The sequence below is a fragment of the Cherax quadricarinatus genome, chromosome 8 (assembly GCF_038502225.1).
Source record: "Cherax quadricarinatus isolate ZL_2023a chromosome 8, ASM3850222v1, whole genome shotgun sequence".
NCBI lineage: Eukaryota > Metazoa > Arthropoda > Malacostraca > Decapoda > Parastacidae > Cherax > Cherax quadricarinatus.
In genome coordinates this window covers 24,984,642-24,997,570 of record NC_091299.1, presented here as the reverse complement: position 1 = coordinate 24,997,570, position 12,929 = coordinate 24,984,642, and the positions used below count along the sequence as shown (strand labels likewise).

The 12,929-nt window shown below is 38.1% G+C and overlaps 1 protein-coding gene across 2 annotated transcripts in view; it reads right to left on the bottom strand.

Annotated features, from left to right (window-relative positions):
* Nucleotides 1–12,490, bottom strand: part of eff (ubiquitin-conjugating enzyme E2 eff) — a 104,554-nt gene extending 92,064 nt beyond the window's left edge. Inside the window, exons 1-2 of one of the 2 annotated variants that reach the window (XM_053772003.2) lie at nucleotides 12,316–12,490; nucleotides 2,331–2,400 (exon numbers count right to left, since the gene is read on the bottom strand). In XM_053772003.2, coding sequence (XP_053627978.1) covers nucleotides 2,331–2,357 — 27 coding nt within the window. In that variant the 5' untranslated portion in view covers nucleotides 2,358–2,400; nucleotides 12,316–12,490. The remainder of the gene's footprint in view (nucleotides 1–2,330; nucleotides 2,401–12,315) is intronic. The other variant, XM_053772004.1, reaches the window with a different exon arrangement.
* Nucleotides 12,491–12,929: the final 439 nt, after the last annotated feature.

The window sequence follows — 12,929 nt, the reverse complement described above, 5'->3', positions numbered from 1 at the left end:
ATGGTTATGCATCAGCACTGTAAAAGGGGTGAGTATTTTGAAATTAAAACAAGCATGCAAAGATGTTTAATATAAAAAGCAATCAACCATGAAATGTAGAACAGTAATTATTTAATGACCAATAAACAAGCAACAATATTTGGAACAGAGGAATGGTTGGATAAACAAATTACTGGGCTATATAACTTGTCAGTACAGTAGCAGCTTGCAAGTTTATGATTTTAGCAAAAGTTATTACATGTATTAGTAAATGCAAAATTAAATTATACAAGTGCAGAAACAACTTTCAAACAAAAACTTCTGGACAACTTTCACTGAACAGTATACCATTTACCATTTAAATCTTTTAAATGGGTAATTACGTGTCAATAAATACCACAAGTCGGCAATTATTTAAAGTGATGAGGGCATCATGTTATTTGGGATTATTCTACAACACCAAATTTATACAAGTGTATACATTACATCATGACAGGAACCTAGTAGCTAACCTGATCAAAAGAATATCAAAAACCAACTATTGTATTTTATCAAAATTGAATTCTAGCACAGGGGCACTTGAGAAAAAATTCTCAATTATTAAAGGTACTTAATCAAAAAAATATGCCAGTAATGGGGGGGAAAAAAAAAAAAGTACAGTGGGACCTCGGTATGCGACCTTAATTCATTCCAGAAGGCCGTTAGTGCCGCTCCGTTTGAGTATCAAAAGTTTTTTCCGAACTAATTTTCTGTTTGGTTGGCTGTTATCATTAATCGTCATAGGCCCCATGGTGAATAATTTATACAAATACAAAAAAAACACCAAAAAAAAATGCGAACACAAAATAGCTTACAGCAAAGTTCTGGTAAGTTATACTTGTTTAGTCGAGTGCTGAGCTGCACTCGAGTAGGGAGCTGGTCGTATACTAAGGTTTCACTGTACTATGATAATTCACCTAACAGCAGTAGACAAACCACCTTAATAAAAAAAAAAGTCAAACTGTGACCCAGCCAAGAGCATAGTTAATAAATTACCTTACAGGTTCTCAAAAAATTACAAATTTAAATTTACTGGCGCTTGAGGTTTCCGAGAATCAAAACTTTTATCCAGAGAAACTCCAGTTACTCCCACTCCCCCACAAAAATATCAAAATTAATCTCTAATATACAGTCATAATGATTTCTTACAGCATACACTGTTTTGGTGCATTCATAGAGTGAGCAGATTTATAAAAGTGTGATTTATAACAATTAGAAATATATTTACAAAAGTTAATCTTCAACCAATTTTAGATGAAATGGTATGTAAAGTTGGAGCAAAATGAAATTAATGCAGCACGGAAACTCAGTTTTATTTTCTTAAAGCTTTGAAAGCAAGTAAAATACTGTTATATACAGTAAAGTTTACATACTGCATTAAAGTTCTCATTCAAAGGCTAAAGCAAATTATAAAATAAAACCATCCTTTTATGTCAAAAATTTTGGGATCAATAAGTGCCACATCACTTAAAAATATTCATCTAATGTGATGAGATACATTTTCTGCCTAAACCAAATGCTCCTAATGTCATGTTTAGAATGTGTATATATCTACAAGAAACCACAAACAAATATTTCAGCCCTTTACACTAATCAACCACTATACTACTGAATGTCAGGTTCATGACAAAAATAAATTCTATAGCTGTCACACTAGCCAGGACACCATACACTGCTAAATTATAATAGTAATGACAAACATTACAGCACTATTTACTATATATTAAATTTAATTCTTTTTGCCTTCAGGCAGAAAGAATCAACTTCATGGGGGACAGATTAAACAAAGGAAAATAAATAGGCCAACAAAATTAGGAAGCGCTTTTGCAGTACTGATGTGGTGGTTAAAGTTTCAGACCCAGCTTCAACAGTGATCTACCAATAAAGCTTGGGGTAAAAGCAATTGTCAGAATCAAATTGGAACCTCATTAAGTATTAATGAAGTAAAGAGGTTTTATAAAACTGTCAATTCAACAGATGAACATAACCAAATTTCACAACACAGTACTAAGGTAGAATTTTATTCAAATCTTTCACACGTTCTTTAAATTAAAATACATTAAGCAAGGACGAACTGAGCACATTAACCGATTCATGATGCCTTCCATGAAATGGTAGATATATCTATTTTGGTGAAAGCTTACTCAACATTACATAATTTTAAATTACCTGTGAAGTGTCAAAGCTTTACCCACCATCACAATAGGTTAATTTCCAATTTCCAAGATACATTAGGTAAAGATTAGTAAGCTAAGTGAGGATCTGAAGGTTAGGCGAGGGTTTATTGGCTCAAACTGACCATCCCATCTAACCTTTTTTAGAAGACGTGTAGCAATCATGAAGACAACTAGAATCGGTCAAGTTCGGGCATCTATGATGTCACTGGGTGGAGTCAAAACAAAGCTGCATCAGCACTTATTTACTCAAATCCTTATTACATTATATGAATATCTCCATTGAATAAAAATACACAAAACCTTACTAAATATTACTAAAATACTGAATTTATATATAAATTATAGGACTTATCAGTGTATTGAAAGCAAGTTTAGACTTGAGTGCCTGATGTGTAATTTTTTCCCCTTTAATCACAGGAAACAGTTTTATAGAATGGTCAATACTTTTTTTTTTTTTTTTTTTTTTGCAATACTGAATTACAATTAACTAAGCTAATGACTCAAAATCATAACACGACTGCAAACAAATCATGGTACTGGTAGGGTTTGAACCCATGGTAAGCACTAAAATTCACAGGTCAGTGGTTAACACAGTGGCCTGAGTTATAGAACTCACTCACCGTGTGTTCAAACCCTTTCCATTCCATGATCTGCAAACTAATTTTTGAACTAGAGGAGACATTAACCTTCCAATCCTGTTACTTCAATAAGTTTGCTTAGTCTGCATATAAATATATGGAGATTTGGGCATAAGGCATAACAGCAAATTAACACCTTCAAATACTACTGTGTTCATAACTTTTATAAATTTATGAAACTAGTTAAAAACATATTGACTGACCATATCAATTTCATGATTGCTAACAGATGCTTATGCTCATGCAAGGGAAGTCATTCATCCAATCATCCTAATAAAACAAGATTAATTTTTAACCCAAGGTTAGTTATCAAGTTTCCAGGGTTAATTTCCAATTTATTCAAGTTAAAATAACTATTGTCTGCCAACTTACAATTTATCCACCTTTAAACACTATGATGAAAGACCACAGGAACTATACTTACATTCTTGCAAGTGGTATAGCAAGAAGAGTAGGCAGGTGAATGTTCAATTTTCTGGCAGAAGACAACAGTAAACAAAACAAAACCTAATCTTTGCTATGTAAAAAGCTTAGTATGATAAGACATTAGCTTGGCACTTTCAACATTTCATCTTCACAGTAGACGGATAAAAAGCCACTTGCCACAGTTTTGTATCATACAAGGATACAAAAATAAGCATGGAAGTCACCTCAGTAGAAGACAATGGCAAGAGGGTACAAGAGGTCTTACAATCAGCAGTAGAGAGAACTGTTCCATAGTGATGAAGTCTTCAGATATAGAAGAATGAGAATCTCCAAGTGAACAGTATACAAAATGCAGGACCACCACAAACAACAAAAAAAGAACACTTGCAAGACCTGGGTGCAATAATTACGGGTGTGCCAAAGTATCAGTGGGTATCAGCTAATTTTGAGGGTATAGGCATCTGCCTAAAGATGAATCTATGTTGGCAAAAATGGTGGTATTGTCCCATCCATAGAAGTAATGTCAACAAACATGTCATAGTAAACAAGGTATATATTGCCAAAGCTAGAAAAATGTTGGATTTAATGATAACTTCCAAAACACATACTATTACTACCTAGAGACCTGGAGAGAGTTCCGGGAGTCAACGCCCCCGCGGCCCAGTCTGTGACCAGGCCTCCTGGTGGATCAGTAACACTGTAAATCACTTGTGCTCTCCTAGAGTATTGTTTTGGCGTTCAACTCCATCAGACAAAAATAAAAAAATTTTCTTTGCAAAGGTTACAACGTGTGATTACACTTTATAAATTAAGGATAAAGAAAGCTGCTGACAAGCCAGGGCATATCAGGCAGGATAGAGCCAAGTAGAATGAGAATTTAAAAGCCCACTGAACCAGTTAAACATTTAAACTACTGGAAATGCCTGAAAGTATTTAACATGTATTTAGAACAAAGGAGACGCACGACAACACAATATAGGGGGGAAATTATTGGATGGCCTGGTCCCAAATCTGCACACTATTATAATGTTCTTAAGTCAGAGGAATGAGAGGAATTGTAAATTAAACCCTGCAAGAAGCAGAAGCCCTTGGATAGCACTACCAATGTCAATGGACCCAGGCTATTCAACACTCCTGGGAGAAAAAAGTAGAAAAAAGTGAAGATCACTACCTCCACCCGTGTCGTCAACCAGGCTGCGATTGATATATGGGCCAGAGGGCAAAAAACAGTGGTTGGCTAAGCAACCACCAAAAAAGCCTGGCCTCAGGGGAGGCTGTGGGAGATTAAACTGATCACATCACAGAACCTATACCAAGCACATTTCAGGCATTTAAATGCCATTTAAACAATGTATATACTGTATGCTGAAAACAAGCTGCATACAAGACAGCTAAACAAAAATTTCAAAAAACACTTTTTAGCTACAGTACATTGATGTAGTCTATATACCATATTAAGCTTTATTACTGGCACAATTATTTCTTAAATTAACAATATATGTACCTCTTCAGTCAAGATCATGTAGTAAATCATGAACTAGCTCCAGTGGTAACTGAAGACATTTATTTTTGCCCCAAAAGTTTATTAAAGAATTTACATTTGTTTCATAGTCATATTTATAGAAATTTATTTTTAAGTGTACTATACAAACACTATAGGCCATTGTACAAATATAATGTATTTCAAGACATACAGTATGTACCTTAAAACTGTAAACATTTCACAAATGGCTTCTTCACCCCTGATTGAAACTTTTCAATTTCTAACTGTACACATGTTAACTACATACAGTGGACCCTTGGTTTTCAAGAGTCTCAGTTTTCATGAATTTTAGTTATCAGTAACTTTTTTCATCAAAATATAGCCTTGGTTTTCGTGATTTCCCCTGGATTTTGGCAGTCATATGGAAAGTGTCCCAGTGGTCCCGCGCACACAGAGCCTCCCACAGACGCAGTCAGTCAGTCTGGCATAGTTTCTCGGCGAGTGAACATCACCCCCCGCATTCATACGAAACATTTCGAAATAACCCATTGTTTTTGGTACTTGCAACTGCTAAATAAGCCACTATGGGCCCCATGGAGGAGGAAGAGGAAAATGTGCCTTCTTCAGTGATTCTACGATATGTACGATACTAAAGCAGGAGTCTATAAAGGCTATAGTGCCAGCCAGCGATAAAATGTAGCATTAATGGTATAGCAAGCAAGTTAAGTGATTAAGCGATAGAAAAAGGACAACATGAAACTTAACTCCTCCAATGTTATTGGAGGTATATAGCGCCACTGACAACACCGCCGCTGCCGCCACCACCACTATTCGGCTTATGCTGCCAGTGGCCCTGATAACCCCCCACCACCATTCCTCACATACGTAATGACATTTTATTCATTCTAGAGTATATATTATATTTATGTTATTAATATTGTTTATGTCATATTAGATGAATTGTGATGGATAAATAAACAAGAGTTGATATCAGCGTCATATTCAAGCATTTGTCCTGTCTCTAAACAAACTCACCTCCCTCTCCCTTCCTCCCTGTCTTCCACACACCAACACGAGTCTTCAATAAAGGTAAGTGATATTAAATATTCATTTATAATAAATTATAATAAAATGTACATCTTTATTTACAACAAGTACAAGGTAGTATACGTAGTCCTAGCTGACGTTAATGATGTACTACATGTATATAGACAGCCACTCGTTATGCAGAGGATTTCAGGCAAATTAGGTGTCTTGTCCCAGGATGTGACCCACACGTCGACTGACACCCAGGTACCCATTTTACTGATGGGTGAACAGACAACCAGTGCAAAGAAACGCACCCAAAGTTTCTACCCTCGCCGGGAATCGAACACTGACCCTCACCGTGTAAATCTATATTTAATCTCAAAAAAAAAAAAAAAAAAAAAAAAAAAAAAAAAAATCCTAATACATGTACTGTTGGGTGTCTGGAACGGATTAATTGGATTTACATTCTTATGGGGAAAATGGTTTTGGTTTTTTTCGTGAATTTTGGTTTTCAGCAGGAAATAACCTGCTTGACTTGGTTCCTGCCAGCAGTGAATCGCTAATTAATAATCTTGAGGTTAATGATGAGCTTGAGGAAAGTGATCACAAATCACTCAGTTTTAATATATCATGGAATTACCCTAATAATGATAATAGTCTCTACCCGACTTCCGCTTGGCTGATTTCATAGGAGTGAGACATTACCTGGGTGGGCTGAACTGGAATGACCTGACTATGGGTCAGGTAGGTGGTGATGGTTGCCAATGATGTTTTCCAGAGCATAGTTCTAGATGCTCAGACAACTTATGTTCCAAATAGGGAAATCAGATCAAAAAAATGATTCTAAATGGATGAACAAGATTAAATGTCATTAGTCAAAAGAGGCGCATATATAGGCGAATCAAAAGAGGGGCAGTTAAGAAATCAGTATTTTCAGTTAGAAATAAAAGGAACTATAAAAGCAAACATTAGGAGGTTAAAGTTGCAAGAGAATCAAAGAGACTAACCCAAAAGGATTCTTTCAGGTATACAGAAGTAAGATTAGGGACAAGATAGGCCCACTCAAAGTTACTCGGGTTAGCTCACAATCAGTGATAAGGAAACTTGTAGAATTTTTAACACTTACTTCCTCTCAGTTTTTACACAGGAAGATACTAGTGATATTCCAAAAAATAATAAATTATGCAGAACAGGTTGATAAACTATGCACGATTAGGGTCACAAGTGACATGGTCCTTAGACAAATAGATAAATTAAAACCAAAGAAATCCCCAGGCCCTGATGAACCGTACGCAAGGGTCCTACAGGAATGTAAAGTGGAGCTTAGCAAACCTTTTGCAAATTTTTTCAACATATCACTACAAACTCAGTGCCAGATAAGTGGAAAATGGCAAATGCAATACCTATTTTCAAAGAAAGTGACAAGTGCTTGGCTTCAAACTATAGACCAATAAGCCTAACCTCCATAGTGGGTAAATTTATGGAATCAATAATTGCCGAGGCAATTCGTAGCTATCTTGAAAAGTATAAATTGATCAAAGACTCTCAGGAATGTTTTACAAAGGAGCGTTCCCATCTTACGAATTTGTTGACTTTTTTCAATAAGGTATTTGAGGAGGTAGATTATGGTAATGAATATGATATTGTGCATATGGGCTTCAGTAAGGTTTTTGATAGTCCCATAGAGGCATGATTGACAAATAGGTAGCCGTTTGTTTGCATAAATGGGGAGAAATCAGAGTGGGAAAGGGTCACGAGCAGTGTTTCACAGGGGTCAGTGTTGGGCCCCTTGTTGTTCACAATCTACATAAAACAGATGAGGGAATAGATAGCGACATAAGTTTGCTGATGACACCAAAATAGACCATCCAATTAATTCTGGCGAGGACATTAGAGCACTCCAGGATCATTTGAATACACTGATGCAGTGGCTGGAGAAGTGGCAGATGCAGTCTGATACAGGCAAATGCAAAGTTCTAAACATTGGACAGGAAAATAACCATGCTACATATAATTTAAATGTAGATCTTAATATTACTGATTGCAAAAAAATTTGGGAGTTCTGGTTAACAGTAATCTAAAACCAAAACAGTGCATAAATGTTCACAATAGAGAACAATCCTTGGCTTCATACCAAGAAGCACAAATAATAGGAGTCCTCAGGTTGTTCAACTCTATATATCCTTGGTTAGGCTTCATCTAGATTATGCTGCAAAGTTTTAGTCAAAATATTACAGAACGGATATAAATGCTCTGGAAAATGTACAAAGCAGGATGACAAAGCTGATCCCATCCATCAGAAATCTTCCCTATGAAGATAGACAGAGCCCTGAATCTGCACTCTAGAAAGGCATAGAATTAGGAGGGATATGACCGAGGTGTATAAATGGAAAACAGGAATAAATTAAGGGGATGTAAATAGTGTACTAAAAGTATCTAGCTTAAACAGAACTCGCAGCAATGGCTTTAAGTTGGAAAAATTCAGATTCAGGAAGAATATAGGAAAGCACCGGTTTGGTAATAGAGTTGTGGATGAGTGGAACAAACTTCAAAGTACAGTTATAAAGACTAAAACATTGTGTAGTTTTAAAAATAGGTTAGATAAATACACGAGTGGATGCAAGTTAGACTCCACTAGCTTTTGCTACTAGGTCAGATGCTGTGCTCCTTAAGTGAATGTGACCCGACCTGACTAGGTTAAGGCATTGGCTTAAGCCGGTGGGAGACCTGAACCTGCCTTGCATGGGCCAGTAGGCCTGCTGCAGTGTTCGTGTTAAAAACCAAGGGTCCACTACTGTATCATCACACCTCCCAGCTAGTAAAATCACCGTCTACCACTTTTAACAACTTCAAATTACCATTACCTAGAAACTTAAATTGCAATTGTTTGGAGAGAGCAACTTGCTAAAATCTAAGGCTGGCTAAAGTTTTAAATAGCCAAACCCCACCTCCAGAGGTAACCATAATTAAAAAGAGGGTGGCCCCCTCCCCCCCCAGGCAAAACTATAAAAAGAATATTTTTCAAATAAATATGCATTCAGTTTAAACAAACTTATCAAAGGCTAGCTTCACCGCATTCTAACCAAGAAATCTAAATCTTAGTTTTAACCTTTAACCATATCAATGCTATAACTTTTCTTTACCATCATGCAAATGACCATAAAAATTTTTTTTAGCAGAGTACAGAGTACAAAACAAATTCTGGCCACAAAATAGAGCGAAACGCCAACGTCAAAGACCTGGGAGTGATCATGTCGGAGGATCTCACCTTCAAGGACCATAACATTGTATAAATCACATCTGCTAGAAAAATGACAGGATGGATAATGAGAACCTTCAAAACTAGGGAGGCCAAGCCCATGATGACACTCTTCAGGTCACTTGTTCTATCTAGGCTGGAATATTGCTGCACACTAACAGCACCTTTCAAGGCAGGTGAAATTGCCGACCTAGAAAATGTACAGAGAACTTTCACGGCACGCATAACGGAGATAAAACACCTCAATTATTGGGAGCGCTTGAGGTTCCTAAACCTGTATTCCCTGGAACGCAGGAGGGAGAGATACACGATTATATACACCTGGAAAATCCTAGAGGGACTAGTACCGAACTTGCACACGAAAATCACTCACTACGAAAGCAAAAGACTTGGCAGACGATGCTCCATCCCCCCAATGAAAAGCAGGGGTGTCACTAGCACGTTAAGGGACCATACAATAAGTGTCAGGGGCCCGAGACTGTTCAACTGCCTCCCAGCACACATAAGGGGGATTACCAACAGACCCCTGGCAGTCTTCAAGCTGGCACTGGACAAGCACCTAAAGTCAGTTCCGGATCAGCCGGGCTGTGGCTCGTACGTTGGTTTGCGTGCAGCCAGCAGCAACAGCCTGGTTGATCAGGCTCTGATCCACCAGGAGGCCTGGTCACAGACCGGGCCGCGGGGGCGCTGACCCTCGGAACTCTCTCCAGGTAAACTCCAGGTAAACATTAATTAAAGATTATACCCACTCAAGAGCCCAATTAGGTACTGTAGTCCCATCTGGCATATACAGAGTGGCATATCCCTACTTACCACTCCTTCAGGTTTCACATATATGACCAATAATACCCCATTCAAGTTTTGTACCATAAAAATTTATGACAGTACAATTACAAATTGAAGTTCCATAGAGTGAAATACAAAATATGGAAGTCAGTTAATTTATCACTTGTGTTCAGCAATTTTTTCCCTTGGTAATGAATTTTAATCAAAATGATGTAAATAACAATGTGCACTAAAAATATACTGAAGTGACAAACACCTATATACTGTAATTTTTTTTTCAACAATTTTCCAAACAAGCCAAACTACCCTAAAATAAAAACTTATTCTTATGCACCAACATTTGTGAATTAACACAGTATGTAACATTTAGGTTTTGCACTAAAACATCTCAGCCTTACAACCTTCCTAGGATTAACATTAGAGTAATATTTAGCTTAATTTTACCTTGAACACCTTTTGCCAGACAAACTAATTTATTACATTGCTGACCTGGAGAAAATACAAAGGACTTTCATGGCACAAGCAAGTATGATAAGGCCCCTAAATTACTGGGAACAGTTTCAGTCCCTCAATTTGTATTCCCTGAAATGCAGGCAAGAGAGGGATGCATGATAGTATACACTTGGAAAATCCTAGAGGGATTAGTACCCAACTTATACACGAAAATCACTCCCTACAAAAGCAAAAGACTGAGGGAGATGCAACATTCCCCCAATGAAAAGTAGGGGTGCCACAAGTACCCTGAGACAACACATTAAGTGTCAGGGGCCCAAAACTATCCAACTGCCTCCCAGCATACATAAGGGGGATTACCAATAGACCCCTGGCTGTCTTCAAGAATGCACTGGACAGGCACCTAAATTCAGTACCTGACCAGCCAGGCTGTGGTTTGTATGCCAGTTTGCATGCGGCCAGTAGTAACAACCTGGTTGAACATACCCTGATCCACAACAAAGCCTGGTCTCAGACCGAGCCATGGGGGTGTGGCCCCCGAAATCCTCTCCAGGTATATGTAAGAGCTGATTTGAAAGGATCACAGTGTACTGCATTAAAAGAAACTGCTTAATAAGCATATTTACATGGTAGAGCATACTACTACTCAACCATAAAGGCCTGGATCAAATTCTCACGAGGTAATCCACATGGGAAGCGCGTCTACCCATTACTGGTTTGCCTAATATTAAACGGGTACCTAGCAGTTAGTATAATTTTAGTTCATATTCAAATAGAAGTGCTCTAAGAAAAACTAAGCAGTGTCATTTGGTTTTCTCATTATAACCAAGCCCATGGTCTGGTCGAAAAAGTTCTCGCTTCACACGGACCCTGTTGAGGGTCCGTGGTTTGATTCCCGGCAAGGGTGGAATCATGGGTGTGTTTCCTTACACCTGTTGTCCCTGTTCACCCATCAGTAAAATGAGTACACCTGAGTGTTAGGAGACTAGTGTGGGTTGCATCCTGGGGACAAAATTTACCTAATTTATCCTGAAATGCTCTGCATAAAAATGGGCTTTCTATATACTAGTAGTATGTCATTGATGTCAGCTTGGTCTGTATACCTTGTACATGTATATACTTGTAGAAATAAAGATTATGATTTATAAGTAGATAGTTTTTTAAAAAGTGCCATGTTAAAACCTGTGATCAAAATACTATTTAGTAAAACTGATCTTCACTGATTAAATTATGGTAATTTTACGTAAACTCCCCAAAATATTTTTATATGAAGACCGATCCCCCATCCAGGAGGGGGGGGGGGGTTAAAGTGCAATATGTCTGCAGTCTCTTGCATAAAATTTTAACAAACACTGGTAATAACCGAATTTTTTCCTACACTCAATACTAGTGTAGATGAAATACGGTCTTAAATTTAAATGGTGCAATATATTAAGAGAAAAAAAAAAGTATCCTGAAATGACCTATTTTAATCTCTTCTTACTGTTGTCAAGTTCACCTATTATAGCAAACACTGTTGGAAAATTGTGTGGTAGAAACTAAGTTACAAAGTTTAAAGGGTATTTATGAGTTTTGTAATGTTATGAGTGAGTTACCATAGTGGCGGATGTGACGTCTTGCCTCACGCCTCACCTTCCTTATACCCTCCACACACACTTATTTCCTCAAATACACCTTAAATACTACTTGGTAGAATGTATACGAGGGCGGGGTGGGCGTGCGGGCGTGGGGGGCAGGTGTGCACACGCCTGCGCCGCCGCACGCCCATAGTACCTCATTATGATCTCACTGCCATAACCCATCACCACTACCATATACCACACACTACACTACCAATACCACCTTAAACAACCTCTCCATTACCTGCAAAGTCCTCCAGGATCAAGAGAAAATTCCAGAATCACTGACAAAATACACCATACACTTACTTCAGCCGTCAATTCTCATTTGATGTTTTCCCAGATATAAAAACCCCATCTACGGTCACAAGCGAGCTGTAGAGGTGCACATAGGCGCCCAGAAACCGATCTCGGGCCGGGAGCTTACCTTATTAATTCTTTTTAGTGCCATAACTGTGTGTAAATGTGGGGTTTGAGGAGAGACTGTGGCCTTGCCTCACACTGCACCAAGATGGTAGATGGCGGCCACCACGCGGAGGAATACACTCTCTCTCAACCACCACATTAACCAACAACCACATATCTAACTACCACCTTTTCTAATGCCTTGCTAACCACGGTTGTGTGTAATGCGACTCCACCGTTACGGTGGAAAGTTCAGCCTTCCGGGGGAGAGTCCAGGGGAGGAGGGAAAAAGGAAATTTTGTGTGTTGGGGACTACTTTGTTGAAGGCTGGCGGCAGCTATCTCAGCTGACGATATCATTTCCTGTGAAAATTAACTCCAGCAGCAATGAATGATTCACTGCCACACGACTACTCCACTTTTTTAATATTTCCCCACTCTCTACCCTCAGTCTGGGACTTTTACTTGGGTGCTGTTAAGCTATTATGGCGGGCATGACAAGAATATACTGTGAGGGATTTTTAAGGATAATTATGTCATGGCAGAGCGGCAAGTTTAAATAACCAGTGACGTCTTGTGACGTCATTATTCCCACTAGTAAGACCTTCACTCAATCATTAATACTACTCTCACGTTA